The following is a 22,117-nucleotide window of genomic DNA, read 5'->3' on the forward strand; positions in this document are numbered from 1 at the left end:
GCAGAACGCTACAACCAACGACATCGCCACGTCGAGTACCACCCCGACGACAAAGTGTGGGTATGGACCCCAGTACGTCGCCCCGGCCTGTCGGAGAAGCTCCTGAGCCGCTACTTTGGACCCTACACAGTGCTGCGCCGCATCACGGATGTGACGTATCAAGTCCTCTCCGATGGCACTCTGCCCAGTTCGCGCCGTCGACCGCAGCCTGAGGCCGTGCACGTACTGCGTATGAAGCCGTACTTTACGCAGTAACGGGCACCTCGTTCGCTTCAAGTGCGCCCGCGTATTTGTTTCCTTTTTTTGGATGTGGAGGGGGAATAATGCCTCCAGGTGTACCCGGGCGGCGCCTTGAGGACAAAGAAGTGTGTCGCGCGTGCTCTTTGCAGCTGGACACTGCTTGATTTCTTGCGGCCTGTGCCTAGCCTCTTGATTCTGCAGCCCATTTGTGCCAATATGTATCCAAAGCCAAGCTTTCGCCATAGAAATGAAATGTCTGATATTAATGTCTGTTTAAGATGGATGCAAACCAGCAATCAGCAGAAAAAAATGTAAGTCAATAGAAGCTATATTTCATGCCCAGCTTTTCTGCTGATGACGATGACGTCACTGGTGTGGATTTGTGGCAACGTGTCGTCGTTGCCCAGCGGTGCGGGCCAGATGTCGACTAGAGTCACTTCATTGAGCGGATAACATTCACACAGAAGAGCCATGCCCTCACGAAACAACTGTGTGCCAAGCACTACCACTCCCCGACTTCCAGGGATTTGTTGAGACGAAGACGGGAAAGCCGACGTACCACTAGCTGCCATTATATTCCGTTCTTAAAGAAACTTGTTGGTAGGAAATGTCCAGGCAAGAAGCATGTAACCGTGTTGGAGAGCATGGGAAACGCCTCATAAAGTCTGCTTTACTGAAAGAGACGCGATAATATGTACCAAATGTTTGTAAATGGCACTTCCGTCAGACAAATTATTCTGCAATATGGGAAGTCCACTTACTTCGAACTTCGGATACAATGAACAAAACCCGCGCTACTGTCGGGTTCGTTTTAAGGCTGTACCATCTGCGGTCATGCGACCAGGGTGGGCTCACGATAGAATGCAATAAACCTATAGCAATCACTTTATCACCTCGGCAGAGAACAAACACTATGGGATTATTTTTTCCCATTCGTTTTTCTTTTGGCACAGTGCCTTTTAGTGGCAGCCACGAGAACGCAGTCGTCGGCACAGGAGTCCCTCTGGTGGCCGCGGGCGGTGGCCCAAGACAACAAGAGCGGCCACGCGTTTCGGCAATGAGTCAAAGCCCGTTCGCACCACCGGCTGAGTCACGCATCGCCCAGCCGCCGCCGCCAGGCGAGAGTGTTGTCCCGCTGGAACCGTCGCGAGGCAGCGCGGCGGTGGAATTTGGGGAGCTCCCAAAAAGAACCTCCTTCTCCCGTAGCTAGAGACTCAAGATTTTGTGCAGCACCGGGGAGCCTCGTTACCTGGACAGGCCCTCGTACAGAGCCATCGGGAAAGAAGAAAGAACGGAAAAGAAAAAAGGAAGAAGACAAGGAGCCGACAGAACATCCAGTTCAGGAACACAAGCGGTTGTACAATGTCTTGCCCTTTGTGTTCCTGCGCCGAGTGTTCGATGACCAACCAACTTGGTCAATGTGTGTCAAGCAAGAGGAAGAGTGAACTTCTGTGTCGTTTCGCCGGACACTACGTCTTTGTCTTCCAAGGGACAAGGCTTAATTGCGCCGGTTTTTCCGAGGGCTATTCAATGCTGCAGGCGCGATATCCGCGTCACCCAGTGAGATGTCTAGATGTCACTCTTGAAAAAAAAAAGCCACAAAGCCACAAAACCAGCGATAGAGTTTCCTTCTCGCATGCTTCTAAGGGGTTATATGGCAGTGGAACTTCCTAGCCTTTCACCAAATCGCGTCTTATAGGGGCGGCGTAAAATGTGCTGCCAGTTGTCCCCTTGCTGTTGAATCAGATAAGCTGAGTTGGAGCCGACCAAGGTCTTCGAGAATATTCCAAGCCGCGTAGCTCGTGAGCATTGTAGGGGATAGCTTCATGTACTGCTCGCCAAAACAGAAGTCGCAACTATTCCGTCGTTAGTCGCCAGTTTGTATTTGTGACGCCATGCGACCGCGGCGACCAGTGGTGTGAACGCATCCGCCCCTGGGCAGATTAAACATGGAAACTTCAACGCATCGCATACCGCGTGAGTCAGCAAGCGGGAGTTTCTCTTCGTACATGAGCGAAGAGTCAGCTTTCCACTCTAAAACTACGCAAGGTTCTATAAACCGCCTTTACTTAGATCTGGCAGCCAGTAAGTTGCCACAATTCGGATAGCACAGAAGCACTGCTGCGTTGCACGTTCATTGACGTTCGCGCACTTCTGTCAGCTACAAAATGCGAAGCGTCGGAGCTATTTTCGGTTGTGTCAAGCGAACTCGCTTCCAAGACCCAACAGGCTTATCCAGCACTGCACACAACTTCACCAAGCGCACAAGAGCCGAAGCGCTGCGCGCGCGGCGCTGACTATTTTTGGCGCCACAGGCACCCTCGCCCCCGACGCGAAAGAAGCCGGCGGTGTCTTCGAACCGAACCAGCCCACCGCGAGGCTCGCCTTCCAGAGCTTCTCGCCACTTGCTCAAAACGCAAGAATCGCTTACTTTTTTGTGTTTCCCTCTCGGTGAGAACGTTCGAACGACGACGCGAAGTCGAAAGCCTTCATCGGCGGAGCTGCGGTGCATCGAGTAGGCTTAGCGGAGCTTCACGATCGAGCTCCGTTGACAGACGACGGACGTAGTACGTGCGAACGCCACCTGACGTAGAGTAACAAGGTAAGCTGCCAGGGACAGCTGAGATGATCGCAGTCTCGTTTGCTGTCCTCGCCGATTTTGGACGTAACTGGACTGGCTCACGGTGTAGAGTTCCACTCGTAGATGTACCCGATCGCTGGTTGGCTGAGAACGGAACAGAGCGCCGCGTCCGGATCCTGCCTGTCAGATTCAATGCGTTTTCTTCGCCGTATCGTATTGCAGGTCTAAAAGAGAGGTCCTTTTTATCGAGTGGTCCGTTGAAAAAAAGAAACAGGCTCCTTATTTTTTTGCTTGAAAACGTTCGCCTCGATGGTAGACGCACCTACCAACAATGAGCCATTCTGTCAAAGCAAGCGCATTGAGGGCTGTATCCTATATAAGATGAATTATATCATATTTGCGTCATCTTTACTCTGGTATTGGTAATATTTAGCAATCGTCTATGTTGTCTCGAAGCTTTATTTGTAGAGCGTCTCTCACAGCCTGTCACACATTATTTTGGCCGGTAACTGACGCCCAGACAGCAGCGTCCCTTTCCTGAAGTGGCCATTTTATTTTGGCAACGCGTCGTTGCTAGCGATCCCGAGCAACAAAGATATTGAGATGGTTAACAGGCAGTCTATAGGCTGTTGGGGTGCAGGCCACTCTTAGATAAATAGCTAGCAGTAAATTAAGTTTACTGCCGATGTCATCTGAAAACAATGCAGAACTTGATCTGAGAAGAAATCGGTAGTGGTTAACCAGATCGCATTTCATGAATGACTATGTCACCGACTGATTCATTGATTCATAGTACAGTGATGGACAAAAGTTTGCTGGATTCGAATTCGCGGGAAAAACAAATATTTCTGCGTTGTCTCACTAGCGAGCCGAATGGTACTATATATATATATATATATATATATATATATATATATATATATATATAGACCATTCCCCTGAAGACTGTCAGTACGGCGTTAGCTTTGCACACGAACAGGCAAGACTAACGGTGTCGTGTTGACAGTTGGCAGCTTTCAGCAAAAGTGTACTGCGACACGTTTCAACTCTATGCAAAATTTACAGTTGGATAAAACTTCAGTCTACAGAGAAGCTCCGCCCACATTCAGGACAGCTGCACAGAATTCCTCCATGACAAAAAAAATAGTCTGCTGTTAAGACGTGTCATGTTACCTAAACACGAAGGCAATTCCATCAGACAAAATCAAAAGCTCTAAAATGTTGATACCTCTGGCTTGTTTAACACAGTCAAAGGATAAAAAGCTCATTTCGTTTACTGTGATGATTTGTCTAAGAAACTCAAGACGCCGCGGACCATAAACCATTGTTATTAACTTTTTTCTTGTTTTTACTTAAGCCTGTTGGCATCGCGTTGTCTCGCGACACCTTCCGCGCGAGGTTGTTGACCTCGGGATGCCCGGTACCGTCGCGAGAGATATTTCAGGGCCAGCGAACGGTGACAGATGACAGAGAGGCACTCGCCTCCATACGCGACGTGTCGTTAATGCCGGCTCAGGTTTCTGCTGTTTCCTGCTAGCAAGTGAAGCAGTTAATCCCCTTTAAACGTTTCCAAATACCGAATGTCGTCATCTATATAAAAAAAATCCTTCCGTAACGACGCTATCCCATGGGCAGTTCGAAAATTACCATGCACCGACCCACCCTTAAAAAATTTCTTTAGACAGTCTGTAGACTGTCTATAGACTCCTGTCTGTAGTCTGCAGACTCTCTATTGGCGAACCTTAGAGAACAGTTTATAGGCAACACAAATCCTATAGACAGTCTATAATCTATAGATATATGGCCATGCAGTTTTAGTAGACTTTTCTCTAAAGACAGTCTATACACTATTCATAGACAAAAAGAAATATCTATGGAGAAATATCTATCTATAGACCGCTTCTAAAAGATCGCCCAACTTTCAATTTCGCACAAGACGACGCAAGTGCAGTTCTCAAGGGGCAGGAGAGCGGTCTTGACGCGTGCTTAGAACAGCCGTCGTAATCTCTGCATGTACAGAAGTGGAAGGCATAAGATCGGATCGAATATATAAGATGCAATGCCACGCGATCTAATCCTATCAGAAACGCCATGGGACCTGATATGGGCGCATCATATCAAATGAGATGAAATTAGTTAATGGAAGTAAATGAAATCCAGTCGACTGAGACGACTAAAATGGAATCGTATCCGGCAGGACGGAATAAGATATGAGCGGACAAAATCGCGCATTAAGTAACTCTGGAACCGCGTGAAATAAAGGCTCCCTCAGGATGGCGCTAGACCAGTTCGGGTAGGATGGGCCTATGTAAAGGAGGGACCCTGATGCGTTTGGACAGTATACTGGATAGTACAGAGGTATAGTGTGCATAAGAGCCGAACGGAAGGAATGGAATCAGAAGCACGAGACTGTACCGTTCGAAATGGAGTCGGCTGCGATTAGATGAAACATCTGATTGCATGCACCTGATTCGACAGACCTTACGGGACAACATCGAGTCGCTAAAGGCTGGTTCACATGCAAGCGACTGAGCGGCGCTTCGCGGCGAAAAATATCCGACTTGTTTGAACTTCGTCGATCTGGCCGCTCCAGCCGCCGCTACGACTCGAAGCAGGTGTTTGCGCCGCGGCGGCAGGAATAGCTAGCGTTTTCGCTTGCATGTGAATCAGGCTTAATGCGCATTCAGGAGCCTTCGGTCCGGATCCGGTAAGACCGAAAGAGTACCCGCCGCGGTGGCTCAGTGGTTAGGGCGCTCGACTACTGATCCGGAGTTCCCGGGTTCGAACCCCACCGCGGCGGCTGCGTTTTTATGGAGGAAAAACGCTAAGGCGCCCGTGTGCTGTGCGATGTCAGTGCACGTTAAATATCCCCAGGTGGTCGAAATTATTCCGGAGCCCTCCACTACGGCACCTCTCTCTTCCTTTCTTCTTTCACTCCCTCCTTTATCCCTTCCCTTACGGTGCGGTTCAGGTGTCCAACGATATATGAGACAGATACTGAGCCATTTCCTTTCCCAAAAAACCAATATTAAGACCGAAAGAGATGAAATCCGGTCATACAACATGGAGTGGTAATCTGCCGTTCCAATCGAGACGGATACCTCTGTGCGCACTCGAACCGCACCGTAAGGAAAGGAAAATGAAATGAAAACTGATTTTTAAGGAAAGGAAGTGACGCGTCTGACATATCTCTAGACTGGGCGCAGTGGGGCCGTGCGGGCACACAACAAACACATCAGAGTGGATGACTGTTGTTCTAACGACGATACGGCTAACAGGATACGGGAGTTGAGTGGAGAATTTTCTACTTTGCAGTCTTTGCAGTCTTCCGCTTTCCGCTTTACAATCTAAATTCTTCTGTAGTTCCCGCGGCGGCCGCGTTTTCATGGAGACGAAGCTCAGGATGCGCGCAGTGAAAGAGATCCATGTGGTCTAAATCAATCCGCAGCCATCCACTACAGCGTCCCTCACAGCCTATGTGTAGCTTTGGTAGGTTGGACCCAAGATGTATTGTACACACGATAACATACGAGTAGTTCCAGACTAACTGAGGGAGGGAACCATTTTGGACCAATTTTGGCTTCATCCTGAAGCGCCCACCTTCACAAAGATACCAGGGGATTCTATAACTACTGTAACACGTTTTGTTTCTCAGTCAATTTTTGCTCGAAACTTTAAAAATTTTGAGATAAATATCTCTGTATCTTTCAGTGTCATCTCAGAAATTTTCATTCATTTCTGATATATGGCAGCGCTGTCCACAGCTTTCAAAATGGCGTCGTTAAATGAGGTGCGATCCAAACAGAGGGCTCTGTGACTGAATTTCTTTCAGCAGAAACTTTCGGCACATATATTCACAGGCGCTAACAGAATGTCTACGAAAACCTGGAAGTGAAAAAAGCACAATGAGTCGTTGGGCGAAGACTCTGCCCTCATCATAACAAGGACAATGAAATCCGTCTGATCTCCCACGCGCCGTCCAGCCGCACACACCAGCTACGCCTGCAAATTTTCAACGTGCGGACAATCATATTCTAAGTGACCGAAGAATCGCAATCAAGCCACTCGCTGGACAACTTGACGTCTCTGTTGGTAACGCCGCCATAGCTGTCCAAAAGTTATGGTATTCAAAAGTTTCTGCCCCGGGTTCCTCGAAGCCTAAAAGGTGATCACACAAAAAAACAAAGAAGGTATATCTGTGCCGAATTTTTTGTTGGTCATGAGGATGATAAGAATCTATTTTCAAAAATCGTCACCAGTGATGGGTTCATCACTTCGTGCTCGAAACAAAGCAGCAATACATGCAGTGCAACCACACAGTGTATCGTCGGGAAGAAGTTCACAACAGCACCCTCAGCTGGCGAAGTCATATCTGCAGTCTTCCGGTACTCAGAAGGAGTTATTCTCATCGACGTACTCCCTCATGCTGAAGCTACCAACACCGAAGCCTGCTGAAAGACTCTTCAGAAACTGAAGAACCGATTCAGGCCTGTTTGTTGCCACAAATAAGTGAACAAACTATTCCTTATCATGGTCAAACGATCGGCCCCAAAGCTTGCTCTAAGACTCATCAGAAATTGAAGAAATGGTTCGTGCGTGTTCGCTGCCACAAAATGTGAGCTAACTTTTCTTTCTCCATAACAAGGCACAAGGCCACACACAAGTCTGCGCACACTGGAGGAGATAACAGCTCAGCGGACACTTCATCCTCATCTACCCTGCAGACTTGATTGTACCTTCTAGCTGATATGCCTTTGACCCTCTGAAGGATGGAGTTGAGGTGAGGTGTTGAATGCTACAGGTGGGGTTAGCCTAGCTTATTCTACCGGCAATTTCTCCACCGTAGCGTCCCTTCTATATTAACAATGTCCTGAAGCCTCTCGCATCTACACCGCTATGCGCAGTCTCTTATAATAGCACAGATTCTCTCCCGTAGTCACCATCTATGCACACAATCAATCCACACAGTCCGCATCACAGTCCACTACAATGGCCTATGTTCTACTGTGACTGAATAAGTGCATACATGGTGACTTCTGAAGGATGGACTCCGCGGGAAGCACTACAGCATTGACGAGGAATTGCTACTGATGAAGTAAGACGTTGGCTGAGACGCAGGCTAGTAGAGTGGTACCATGAATGCACACAGATCTCCCAGTTCGGTGGCGAAAGGTCATAGATTTTAACGGAGATTGTTTTAAAAATTGGGGTTTTTTAGCCAAGGAATTGGGGAAGGATCATCATCATCATCAGCCCTACTACACCCACTGCAGGGCAAAGGCCTCTTTCATGTCTCTCCAATTAACCCTATCCTTTGCCAGCTGCATCCACCCTTTGCCTGCAAACTTCTTAATCTCATCCGCCCACCTAACCTTCTGCCGCCCCCTGCTCCGCTTACTTTCTCTTGGAATCCACTCCGTTACCCTTAAGGACCAGCGGTTATCTTGCCTTCGCATTACATGCCCTGCCCAAGCCCATTTCTTTCTCTTGATTTCGACTAGGATGTCATTAACCCGTGTTTGTTCCCTCACCCACTCTGCCCGCTTCCGATCTCTTAACGTTACACCTATCATTTTTCTTTCCATGGCTCGCTGCGTTGTCCTTAACTTAAGCTGAACTCTTTTCGTTAGCCTCCACGTTTCTGCCCCGTAGGTGAGTAATATTAATAATAATTGGTTTTTGGGGAAAGGAAATGGCGCAGTATCTGTCTCATATATCTTTGGACACCTGAACCGTGCCGTAAGGGAAGGGATAAGGGAGGGAGTGAAAGAAGAAAGGAAGAATAGGTGCCGTAGTGGAGGGCTCCGGAATAATTTCGACCACCTGGGGATCTTTAACGTGCACTGACATCGCACAGCACACGGGCGCCTTAGCGTTTTTCCTCCCGTAGGTGAGTACCGGTAAGATTATGCTGTTGTACACTTTCCTCTTGAGGGAAATTGGTAAACTGCCACTCATGATCTGCGAGAATTTGCCATATGCGCTCCACCCCATTCTTATCCTTCTAGTTATCTCCCTCTCATGATCCGGATCAGCTGTCACTACCTGCCCTAAGTAGACGTATTCCGGCACAATTTCTAGGCTCTCGCTGCCAATTGTGAACTGGTGTTCCCTTGCTAGGCTGTTGAACATTACCTTGGTTTTCTGCATGTTAATTTTTAGACCCATCGATCTGCTCTGCCTAACTCGTTGATCATGATTTGCAGTTCACCTCCTGAGTGACTCAGCAAGGCAATGTCATCAGCAAATCTCAGATTATTTAGGTATTCTCCATTTATTCTTATTCCCAACTGTTCCCAATTCAGGCCTCGAAATACCTCCTGTAGACATGCGGTGAACAGCATTGGCGAGATCGTGTCTCCTTGCCGGACGCCCTTCCTTATTGGAATTTTATTGCTGACTTTATGGAGGACTATAGTAGCTGTGCAGTTGCTATATATATATATCTTCCAGTATTTTGACATAAGGCTCTTCTACCCCCTGATTACGCAATGCCTGTATGACTGCTGAGGTTTCCACTGAGTCGAATGCTTTCTCGAAATCAATGAAAGCTATATATAGAGGTTGATTATATTCTGCGCATTTCTCTATCACCTGATTGATAGTGTGAATATGATCTATTGTGGAATATCCTTTACGAAAGCCTGCCTGATCATTTGGTTGATTAAAGTCTAACGTTGCCCTCACTCTGTTAGCGATTACCTTAGTAAATACTTTGTAGGCAACGGATAGTAAGCTGATCGGCCGGTAATTTTTCAAGTTCTTGGCGTCTCCCTTCTTATGAATTAAGATAATGTTTGCATTCTTCCAAGCTTCTGGTACCGTCGAGGTCATAAGGCATTGCGTATACAGGGAAGGATATGATGTATTTAAATCCAGAATGAAATAATAATAATTGGTTTTGGAGGGAAAGGAAATGGCGCAGTATCTGTCTCATATATCGTTGGACACCTGAACCGCGCCGTAAGGGAAGGGTAAAATCCAGAATGAAACGATGCAGTTTTTGAGAAAAAAATGAGTTGGATTACTCATTAAATGACCCAGCGCAACGTAAATAGGAGCTCGTTCCTCCACCGAAGGTATCAGGATATAAAAATTTTAAACTAAAAATAAAATAAAAACAATGCTTTCGCATTCAAAGCACGCAAGTAGTCTTCAGTGCCGTCCGTAATATTAGTAGCATGCTTTCTTCTTTGAAATCGATGCTTAAAACTTTCGTGTACATGGCTGACGACGTGGCATTGGCCTACGGATGGCAAATAATTCATTACTGAATTTATTATATCGTGCTGCATTGCGTAACAGCCAAACGGTGGCCGTGATGTTCAGTGTAGGTCACTTCATGCATGAAAAAAAAGCTACACAATTATTAATAGTAATTGGCTTTTGGTTTTTGGGGAAAGGAAATAGCGCAGTATCTGCCTCATATCTCGTTGGACACCTGAACCGCGCCGTAAGGGAAGGAATAAACGAAGGAATGAAAGAAGAAAGGAACAAAGAGTTGCCGTAGTGGAGGGCTCCGGAATAATTTCGACCATCCGGGGATCTTTAACGTGCACTGACATCGCACAGCACACGGGCGCCTTAGCGTTTCGCCTCTATAAAAACGCAGCCGCCGCGGTCAGGTTCGAACCCGGGAACTCCTTCATCGTTTTAATTTACTACAGCGCTTTTTTATTTTATTCCAGAAGTGTGCCAAGAGGCATAAGTTGAAAAAGGAAAGGGGGGAAGGAATACACGAGATTGAAAGTTAAAAGAAGGAGTGAAGACCCGTTGTGCTGAGGTAGTCGCAGAGGTTGCTGATGAAACGGTTAAGCGTTGTAGTGATGAAACGTTGTAGTGTAGCTTAAGCGTTGTAGTGATGAAACGGTTGTCCATAGTCCACTTCACGTAGTCGCTATAAGAAAGTGACAACGTGAAGTGGACTATGATCAACCGTTTCATCACTACAACGCTTAAGCCAGCCTGCCACAATAACCAAAGTGAAGCGAATGAAGAAGCGATTGTTTCAGTTTTTTCAAGCCTCAAATGGCCTACATTGAACTCTGACGTCACGAGCACTGTTCTACTATTGAAGCCGAAATATCATGCAAGAACAAATTCGATTATAAATTATTCAGCTGTCCTAAAGGAACACAATATGATAATCCGTGTATACTTAGATCTCACACATCGTTAAAGTGTTATATCATAGCGCCATCCGCTACCGTGATCCGATTCCATGGGAACCCATCTGCGCCTGAGCAGTGGCTAGTGTGCGACCCTGAGGGCCGTGTGCACATGTGGATACACTCTAAACACGAATACGCCTGTATGGGAGTAAAAAGGAAGTGAGCTATGCGCTACAGGACAGCTTACTCACTTTTTACTCTTTTCTGTTTAGACTGTAGCTGGCTCCTCCGGGATAAAGTTCGCGGTAGCGGATCGAACTATGATATAGCGGATCGCGTACCGCACTATGCTATAACTCAATTACAAAAAAGAAAGTATTCAAACAACTTTTCGTGTCTACTCATTTAACTGCACGTGCTAGCCTGTTTTGCATGCCTCGGTCTTCTTGTGCTGAGTCTTTTTCATGCGAGCTGTCTGCACTACACTCAACATGCGCCGAGACTATAGGAGTGACGGCCTTGGCACGCTCCCGAGAAGGCGCGGCACCAGTGTCGCCATCGTGGCATGGTCGGCCAGGCAGCAACTTGGCTAGCGAAGCGATCACTTTCACCTCGTGCTTTGTTCTTTTGCCGCTCCGACGCCCGTCTGCCGCTGACTTTCGGCAGCACTCCAAGCTGCGGTGAAGCAACGCGAGGTATATTTCGGTATTTCTTGTAGCGTTATGAGAGAGGCCTGAAATCGCAGCAGAAGCCACATTGGTAATTCACCAAGACGACCATGCGGCCTACATGAGGAAAAAATAGAGGAACGCGCGGTGGCTCAGTGGTTAGGGCGCTCGGCTACTGATCCGGAGTTACCGGGTTCTAACCCGACCGCGGCGGCCGCGTTTCGATGGAGGCGAAACGCCAAGGCGCCCGTGTGCTGTGCGATGTCAGCGCACGTTAAAGATCCCCAGGTGGTCGAAATTATTCCCGAGCCCTCCACTACGACGCCTCTTTCTTCCTTTCTTCTTTCACTCCCTCCTTTATCCCTGCCCTTACGGCGCGGTTCAGGTGTCCAACGATATATGAGACAGATACTGCGCCATTTCCTTTCCCCAAAAACCAATTATTATTATTACGTTCGTATACTGTAGCCGCTGCTAACATAGGGTAATTCATGAGAGGTTCCTCTCCACCTTTCCTTTCATTAAATTACTTTCTCTCTCATGAGAGGTTCTTCGATTTTTTTTTCTTCGCATCGCAGAGTATTTCTTCGTGTTAAGGAACAGCAGCATCTCTCCGAGACGTCGACCTTCATGCACATGTCGTTCGGAGTTGTCAAATCAAGGCCGCAGCCTCGATTTTGACGCCAGGGGAAACGCGTATGGCGTTGGGTGTGCACATGAGAAGGGCTGCAAGCTCAATAACTTTCTTCTCAGATTTCACTATGAGCACCAATACTCCAGCGTGCAGTGACTTTGACGCCCCTGCTTATTTAAAGGCTTACATATTACATTTACCTTTAACCTACCCGAATGACTCTTAGCGCAGCAACATGGTTCATGTTCAAAGCGAAAAGACAGTGTAAGAAGACAACAGGCGAATGTAAAAAAATTTACGGTGGGCACTTAAGATCCTTTACAAACTGTGAATGTGACAGGATCCTGCGACATAAAGGCCTTACTCTAACGACATTTACCATAAAGATATTTTGACCTCTTTATCATAAAGACATTTACCTAAGTGCCTGTATCATAAAGATTTTCACCACAAAGGCATTTACCATACAGGTCTCAACCTTAAGGCCTTTATCAATGTCATCGTCTCTGATGACCCTCATTATTTTGTAGCGTCCTTTGTCATTCCAAAACTATCGTTATCACTATTACTAACTACTGATGTCTCGTTTAATTTATTTGCTTCATTGCCCATAATGCCCATTACTATCTTACTGTCTATTGATGACGTCAGCGAGACATTGCGACGTAATTGTGACTCGACAACAACGCTGGTTTTCGCTGCCGATGAGCCATATAATGATTTTGCATTAAAACTGCGGGAAAGACAACCACGTAATGGTTCGCCAAAGAGCTTCAGATGCAGTTCTAGCGACTTCAGCTTGCGCACGCCGCTATCTAAAAACACAACAAAAACTTTCTATCAGAACAGATTTTTGTGTATTCCCATGGCCATGAAACTAGTAACAACAAAAAATTTAGTTGTCACAACAAAATTTTCTATAGCTTTGCGCTGCCCTTTGTCGTAGCGACCGAGCGACGAAATAATCTAAAGTGCAACAGGAAAATCTGTCATAAAAAAACATTTTGTCGTATTTTGTACCTGATTTTGTCGGGGTTTTTTTCGGCTGGGAGGCCCTAATCTCTTGTCTGTTTTTGCCCACTAAAGACAACTAAACAGGAACTCTTGATACTGAAGCTCGACCGGTGCACTTTAGCCTAAGATGCCACGATCCGTATAGGCGTAAAGGTTAACGGTTTTTCGCGCGTCAAAATATGCCTTGCAGGTTCCCAGCCGCCATGCCTTTCCACCGGAGCCTGTTCGGCCGTCATCGGGACAAGGACTGGTGGGACGCGTGGGACTACCCGTCGCGCATCTTCGACCAGAAGTTCGGCGTGGCGCTCAGGGACGAGGACCTCTTCGACCGCGAACCCTTCGCCAGGAGACCCTTCTCGACGCTCTCGATCTCATCGCCGCGCAGAGGACAGGTGAGCCGCGGCTGGGGTCACTGCTCTTAATTACAGCTCCGTTTGTTACTTAGTGTGACTAAAGTGCACTAACTTAGGTATCCACAACGTATCAGCAAGGTGGGCTCATCTATGCAGGCAAAAGTGGTCACTATGCTGAAAGTCGGGGCTGCTCAGCCCGGCCTCCGTCAAAGCTCAAGGGTGCCCAGTCCGCTGACTCCGAAGTCTGACCACTAGAACCTCGGCAATTTGTTCTCGCTTAATTCGAACTTCCGGTTTATTCGAACTAATAATTTTTGGTCCTGTCAACGTCAAGTGCATTAAATATTGAACCACTTTAATCTCTGAACTCGATCCGCATAATGGCAACAAAAAAAGGTATCGTTAAAATTTCAATTACCCAGTGTCGACTGTATGTGTCTATGTAGTTGGATACAACTTAAGCCTGCAGTGAAGTTCCGCCCACATTCAGGACTGCCGCACAGAATGCTTCCACGACGGAAAAGTAGTGCGTAGTTCAAACCTTTCTTGTTATCTAAACAAGAAACTAATCACAAGAAAAACATATGGTTTAGAATTTTTTATGCCTGGCTCATTTAATGAAGTCAGACATTAAAAAACACTTTTTTTTACTGTTGTTATTGGCTAGCGGAGTAATGCACGACCGTGACCCAGGGTTAGCAACTGCTGTTTTTTTTTAAGTTTTATCTGCGGCGGCTGCGTTTCTATAGAGGCAAAACGCTAAGGCGCCCGTGGTGTGCTGTGCTATGTCAGTGCACGTTAAAGATCCCCAGGTGGTCGAAATTATTCCGGAGCCCCACTACGGCACCTGTCTTCCTTTCTTCTTTCACTCCCTCCTTTATCCCTTCCCTTACGGCGCGGTTCAGGTGTCCAACGATATATGAGACAGATACTGCGCCATTTCCTTTCCCCCAAACCAATTATCCAGCTATATATTTAACGTTCTCGTAATAATAATAATTATTGGTTTTTGGGGAAAGGAAATGGCGCAGTATCTGTCTCATATATCGTTGGACACCTGAACCGCGCCGTAACGGAAGGGATAAAGGAGGGAGCGAAAGAAGAAAGGAAGACAGAGGTGCCGTAGTGGGGCTCCGGAATAAATTCGACCACCTGGGGATCTTTAACGTGCACTGACATCGCACAGCACACCACGGGCGCCTTAGCGTTTTGCCTCCATAAAAACGCAGCCGCCGCGGTCGTGTTCGAACCCAGGAACTCCGGTTCAGAATATTCTCGTTAGAAGGACGAATCTGGACGATGAGCTTACCGCGACACAAAGCATGTCACGTGAACTAAAGAAAGAAAAGTCGGAAAGTGTCAAGCTAGGTGCGAGACCAGTTCCCCCAACGCGTATTCGCGCATAGCCGTTTTTTATTTAGCGTGGTCATTCACTGTGTACGTTTCTGTCGTGCCCCTGGTTGCGTGTGGCGGTCCGACCAAGTACAGGTCGATTAACGCGACATTCGCGTCGTCACCGCTCACGCAGGTTGCCGGCGGCATGTGCGAGGTTGCGCCTCGCTCCACGGGCGTCTCGGAGGTGGTCAACGACGAATCCAAGTTCGAAGTGCGCCTCGACGTGAGCTTCTTCAATCCCAGCGACATCACCGTCAAGGTGAGCAAGCGCACGAACGCCAACGACGTCTGGCACCTTCCAAGTACGTCACAGAAATGAAGCATCGGAGCGGATAATTTTGGTTATGAAAATTCCGCATGCTCCGCGCTGATGAAAACTTTCCGTATGACGTATGTGTGTTTACACGGACACGGACGGGGAACAACGACGTTAATTTTTTGGGTGATGCAAGCAGGACAAGCTGCCGCTAGGCGGCGCTGCAAGCTTTCTTTCTGAGTTCGAAACCGGAACCACACTACACCTTTTTTTTTTAGAGCGAAAGCTCTACTACTTGAGGTACAATTCAGTTTTGCCTGACTTTGCGCGTTTGACTTTGAAGCCATACCACGTGACCAATGACGTGGTCGCTTTACCTTTGATCTTGACCTTTAGAGCTGAGATTCCCATCGCCTCATGTGACATCTTGCGATGACGTAGCAATGACGTCACACCATTCTTTGCTATAAATACTGTTGGCTTTGCTTTCGCTTGTCTACTAGGTTCAGCCGGGTTGAACCTCAGCCAATTTTTATAATTGTGATAGTTACAATTTCTGTTGCTAGTATCTAGCGGAACCACACACTTCACCTGATGTTCTGTACCAGCATGCATTCCTCTCCATGACGGCCTGTATAGTCACATGGCCTCAGCGAGCTTCACAAGATGCGCTCTCCGCATCAACCACATACAATTCCAGATTTGTAATATCAGTCACAGACTGCACTTTGCGATATTTCTGGACTCCACTGTCCCATTCGCTGCGTGGCAGTTTAAGGCGTACGTGTTTGTAGTATGGAGATTACGGAACCTGAGAGTAAGGCTTAAGATGCAAGCATTAATAATTCGCTTTGGCACAGCTAGTTTTACACGCAATATTTGCCTTAACAAGATTCGCCAGTATAGCAGCCAAGGTATAGAAATTGCAAGATTGACACAACAGCTATTTCAAAGCACTAACACTTAAGGAGAGTCACGTACACATCATGAGAGCCATGTTTAAAATATGGCAAGCAAAGCTATCTGAAATCTAAGCTTTACAATTTGCCCCTTTACCTGCAACAGATATAGTACTTGGCGGGCACCAACTGCCAAAACAGGTCTCCTGCTAAACAGGCTCACGAACAGGAGCAGTCATACTGGCTGTACAACACGTACATTAAGTTTAGGTTTTACCTTGAACCCGTACATCGTTAAGGTCCTCATAGAGCCGACCACACATCCAAGACCAAACCCTTATCAAACGTACCTTGTATTCGTTAACCCTCACTCCACTCCGCGCTTCGGCCACCACCAAGCAAGAATATGTGAAGACCTTTTACACGCAGACTTTGATACGGATCAAAGCAGCTGCATATAACACGATTCTGACATAGGTATTAAGAACTGGCCCACTACCTCTAACCACTAGCTAGCTTCAAGAACTGGGAAGGCATTCAAGGAATCCCACTGAGCACAGAATATCTTATAGATGTCTTGGAACATCTGTAATGGCCATAGACATCTTGGGCTACAAAAGATATCTGCAAGATGCTGTTTTATGCTTGTCTAGAAAACATCTAACCAAGATGACCGGAAGCTGTCTTAGGAAGGGTTTCTATGCCTTCAGCAGCTATGCAAGATGTTTACCAATCCGCTTAAGCAAGTTGTCTTCAAGACATTCTGCTTCAGAAGCCTGGAGGGCTTCCTCAGGAGACGTTTTATGGCTTGAGCTATATGCAACTGCAATGCAATATTTACATTTAAAAAGAAAACACCTAAAGAGAAGCGTGGCCATCAGAGACATAACAAAAGAAAGTTCACAAGTTACCAACACGTACACGCTTGCATAACTGCCTACGGCAGGAATATTTTATTGCCCCGGACATGCTACTCAGATTCCTGTGCCACATGCGTGACAACAAATTCCCTGGCCACTATCCATCTACTAGACAGATATAACGAGTCTTGCCAAGATGAACAAGCCGTCTTAAGGCGTCTCAACTGACCTCTGCGACTTATTGAATGTTTATAAGACGTCTTGACAAGATGTGCAAGACATCTTGCAGATGATTACAAGGCACTTCTAAGAGTCTTGAAACACTTTGTAGAGACCTTCTAGCTCAACTAATGCTCCCACTTTTTTGAGCTACAAGATTTTTGCAAGACTTCTTGTAGATATCTCAAAAAATTCTAGAGGTCTACACGGGTTTGAATGACAGTCTACAGAAAATATGTGACAATCGGAAATCTCAACAACTCATTTTGAGCTGTCCCCATAAGTATACTGCCTGGCTGCTCACTGAGCACAGTACGTCTAAAAGATGCTAAAATCCAAGTGATTTTTAGTAAAAATTGAGACAACCTTTACAGACACCTACAAGACGTTTCTACTTGACATTTTTTATGTAGAATGCATGTGCGTGCCCATAAAATAGCTATTTCTGAGTTTTTCTTCTTTGGTATGTATCAAGACTTTCAACTAACAAAACGTTGCATTTAAATCAGGCGAACTCTAATAAACCAATAATAAATTAACACGAAAATACCTTCAGTAACTTTATAGAATGGTAGTTCTACCCGTGGACATTGCAGAGGGTACTGGAGTGCAGTATTAAGGATGAGCGAAGGTTTCCTGGTAGTATAAGGTGAGTGCAGGGTTTGTAATCTTTTGACGTTTCGTGTGCTTGCATGGATGACTGTGGAGGCCTTCATTATCAGTACCTAAGAAATCTTGGTCAATTAAGACGACGCATCTTGTGGGAGCACTAGCTGAGCTAGGAGGTAGCTACAAGATGTATAAAGAAGTCTAAAAATTTCTTGCAAGCAGCCGACAATTATTGTATCAAGACATTTATAACCGTTCAGTAACCATATCAGAGGCCAGTTGACACGTCTACAAGACGGTTTATCTTTACGATTACAAAAAGTCAGACAAACTTTCGTGGGTGTCTAGAAGTTATCTTTTAGTCAGCTAAGAAACGTCCTCGAAAAATATCTTCTAGCCTAAATAGGTGGAAGTTTAGCTGATCTAGAGGACATTTACAGAACGCCAGAAAGATATCTGGAAATTTCTTGCAAGCCATTTATTAGATGTCTTCCCGAGATGGTTTTCAAACATTAACGAAATGATGATTTACTTAGGACGTCTTCAAGATGGGTTGGACATCTTGTCCAGATTAGTTCGATAGTAGTCTGAAAGATTACACAGTGTTCAATGGGAATTTTGCGTATGCTATTCCAGGATATCTTTCAGATAAATTGCTCACCTTTGCTTGAAGCTAGCATAATCGCAAAGCGCCCAACTCAAGAAACCCAGAATAGGGAGAAACTGCAGGCTCCCAAAATCTGTGTGTAGTCTCCTCCAAGAGACTACCAGAACCTCTCCCCCTCCTCCCTTTGGTAGCATTTTCCGTATCGTGCACAGCATCCGAGCACAGCGCGATCCCCAATACACTATCGTGATCCGCTTGTGCAGGGAGCCACTGCTCATGCGCAGATCATCCCGAAGGCGCCAGATGGCGCCAGGTGCTGGTTTGTCGAGTCGAGACCAATCAGTGCGTGCACACTGGCGGCGCACGGACCGCGCTATGCTAAATCTCCAATGTCAGTCACATCCACCGCGACGCCACGCTCGGCACTATAGGCATAAGCCACGTTTCGCAGTAAAGCAAAAGCGAGAACACAGCCTGCTCCATTCCTAGAACCTGGTCTCAGATGACTTGCACTTTATCCTTCCGGGCTGCAAATTCCCACTTAGATGGGCACTGAGGGGAATTACCCTTATGACTCGAAGCTCCATTTTTGGCGGGATCACCGTCTACATATGCACAGACGAGCTGACGAGCAGACTGTGCATATGTCACGAGGCCCTACATCGCCCCACTTACAGACACCTTGAACCATCACGAACACAACAATCTGCCTACAGGCTCTTGTGATGACGGCGGTAGTAGGACACCCATTCTACCATTTGTAACAAGACGGTTATGTGATCGTCTTACCTTTTTCACAATTTAAGCCCAACGTCAGGCTACTCCGAGCCCGATACGGACAAACCGCTTGTTTCCTGAACGAATACAAAAAAAGTACTCCAGCTGCTCTTTGCGTTTGTGTTTCCGTGACCTGCTGAGTAGAGAGTAGTTTATTTCTCGTAATGCCGGGCATCAGGTGTTAATAAAAGTTCTCTCTCCTACGAGACACATGCATGTGCTAACTCCGGAAAACCCGGCATAAGAAATTACAGGATTTACAAACGCAGCCGTGGAACTGGTACGACGAAAGCATGCCCAGTACCGCTGCTAACTAGTTGAGTTTTAAGACGGAATCTCGCCTGATGAAGGGGAATCAAAATAAGAAATAAATGAACAATCGCCAATTTAAAAAAAAAACAGAATAAAGCTGACATTTTCGTCATTGTGAACTAGGGAGTCGTACGGGCCACGAAACGTCAACAATTTTTTGTCTTTGTTTAGTGAATGTTCGTTTATGTTGAACCGCTACTGAAGTTCATGGGAGCTCATTTGAGACTGTGCTTTTGAAATAAGCTCTGAAAGAACATGCACGTGGCCCGCCCGTTATATCTCATATGCGATGGCACTTGTAAACGTATCTGTTCCCATTGCCTGGCGCAGGTTGTTGGCACGGACTGCGTACTGGTGCATGGGAAGCACGAGGAGCGGCAGGACGAGCACGGCTTCGTGTCACGGGAGTTCACACGCCGCTACATGCTGCCTCCGGATGCCGACCCGGAGCAGGTCACCTCCGAGTTCATGGCGGACGAAGAAGGCGTGCTCGTCATACGTGCTGCCAAGAAGTCGCCAGAGCCGGCGGCACTCAAGGAACGCGTGGTGCCTATCGCCGTCCTGCAGCCGGCCAAGGGCAAGGCCTAAATAAATTGCGATGCTGTACATATATTACATATACGTCTTATGACACACTGCCCTGTGCGGCACTTTCTTATACAGGGTGTCTCACCCAAGACTTTCCATAATTTTTAAAATAGGCTTTTTGAGTTGGAACGCTTTTTTCGGCATAGCATTGTCAGCAGTGTAGTACATCAGAATACAGCTAAGGCGTGGTAACTAGCAGGATAGTTAACTAATATTGTATAGTTAACTTTTTTAACTATTACTGTTAGGCTTCTTAATTACCGAGAGGCGTGTAGCTCAGCGTAAGTGATATCCATGCCAGTTTTTCTAATTTTGAAAATGCAGTTACCCTCGGTGATGTGGCCCAACAAATTCTGGCTATTCCGACAAGTTACGTGCACTGGAGAGGTTGCTTTGCCTGCAAGCTTCTCGAGAGCGCATGCATTTTGCCGCGATGTAGCCAAAATTTGTTAGGCCAAAACGCCGAGGGTAACCGCGTTTTCCAATTCTAAATACTGGTATGGATATTACTTACAGTAGGCTACACGCTTCTCAAAATAATTAAGGAGCCTAAAAGTAACAGTTAAAAAGTTTATTCAATATTAGTTAACATCCTGCTAGTAAACACATCTTAGCTGTATTCTGATGTACTACACTGCTGAAAATGGTGTGCTGAAAAGAGCGCTCCTCCAACTCAAAAAGCCTAGTTTTAAAAATTGTGGAAAGCATTGGGTGAAACACCCTGCATTACACCACTCGAGGCAAAGCTGTGCCCATTGGACTCGTGCGTCCCTTAGCGGAGAATTCAAGATTCTCGACCGTGGCCTCAGCTTACATCGACACAGAAAGCCACCAAAGCGTTGCTCAAACACTTGAAGGCCGCACGCTCGACCGGCCGCCTAGGGTCATTTTCACAAAAAGGTCGAAGGGCGCCGCCATATCTGACACTGGACAGCGAGGCACAGCTGCTCGTATAGAACAAAAAAGGGTTTAGCCACAAACTTGGGCAAGTTCTCTCTATTGTCCAAAAGCCAAGTGCGTCCAGTGTCATGAAAAGTTATATGGACAAACTGTGAATGTTTGCTTCTATCAGCCAGAAGGAGGAGGGAAAAATTCGGCAGACACTTAAGACTTTACGTGTGGGAATGTGAAAGCATTACTGTACCTGGGTGCACTGACACCCACCCACACAACGTACACGCAATTATGACACCATCCGAAACACTGTACAACGAACCGGCTGCATCGAAATTTTGATACTGACAGGCAGCAACTGAAGGTGCATGTGTCGTCCATTCGAATCCCTCTCACAAGCTAGCCTCCAACTTGACTTTCAAATGTAAGCTATATGCAATAAGAAATTGTATGACACCAACCAGAACACTGTGCGACAAATGGCTGCATCGCAATTTTGGTACGATTGTTGCTGGGAACACTGGCAACAATGTTGAGGTAGGCCAGTGGGGAGTATATTAGATGAACAACATTTATATGATTGTCTGAGTGGTGGTGCTCGGCTTGCTCTGTGCATCATACAGCTGCTTGATGATGTCACTCTATTTTTCTGGCCATCGCTCGTACTTTCCGTACCACCTGTGAGTACACACACTAACATGCTGCCAGCTATTCTCGTAATGGGACTAGTAAGGCTTTCGCATTAAAACTATTCAAGGCCAGCACTAAGGCCCAGCGAAAAAGAGCAAACAAGGAGAGGTAATGAAAGTGTTACATGAGTACATAATGTGTTCTGTGCCTGCCTTCCTCTTAGGACAATCAGCTGTGTTGCACCGTCCGAAGTTGCAGAGAATTAGTGGGGCAACTATGGGCTCATGACACCATAGTTGCATGAAAATTGGTTTTGAAGAAAGGAAAGCGTGCAGTAACTGTCTCACTATGGACCCCTCAACCCTGCTGTGAGGGAAGGGTTGGAGGAGGAAATGAAAGAAGGAGAAAGAGGTGTTGTAGAGGAGGCTGGTGCTGGTAATAACTTTATTTGTACGAATATTTGAATATTT

At 46.5% G+C, this 22,117-nt stretch overlaps 1 protein-coding gene across 1 annotated transcript; it reads left to right on the plus strand.

The window, feature by feature from the left end:
* Positions 1 to 2,702: 2,702 nt before the first annotated feature.
* On the plus strand, positions 2,703 to 20,150 carry LOC144101810 (alpha-crystallin B chain-like). The gene is made up of 4 exons (XM_077635025.1): positions 2,703 to 2,842; positions 13,439 to 13,640; positions 15,130 to 15,255; positions 19,866 to 20,150. Exons 2-4 carry the CDS (start codon positions 13,452 to 13,454, stop codon positions 20,121 to 20,123), a joined length of 573 nt encoding a protein of 190 aa, XP_077491151.1. The 5' UTR covers positions 2,703 to 2,842; positions 13,439 to 13,451; the 3' UTR covers positions 20,124 to 20,150.
* The last annotated feature ends 1,967 nt before the right edge of the window (positions 20,151 to 22,117 follow it).

Source organism: Amblyomma americanum, chromosome 8, assembly GCF_052857255.1.
Source record: "Amblyomma americanum isolate KBUSLIRL-KWMA chromosome 8, ASM5285725v1, whole genome shotgun sequence".
Taxonomy (NCBI): Eukaryota; Metazoa; Arthropoda; class Arachnida; order Ixodida; family Ixodidae; genus Amblyomma; species Amblyomma americanum.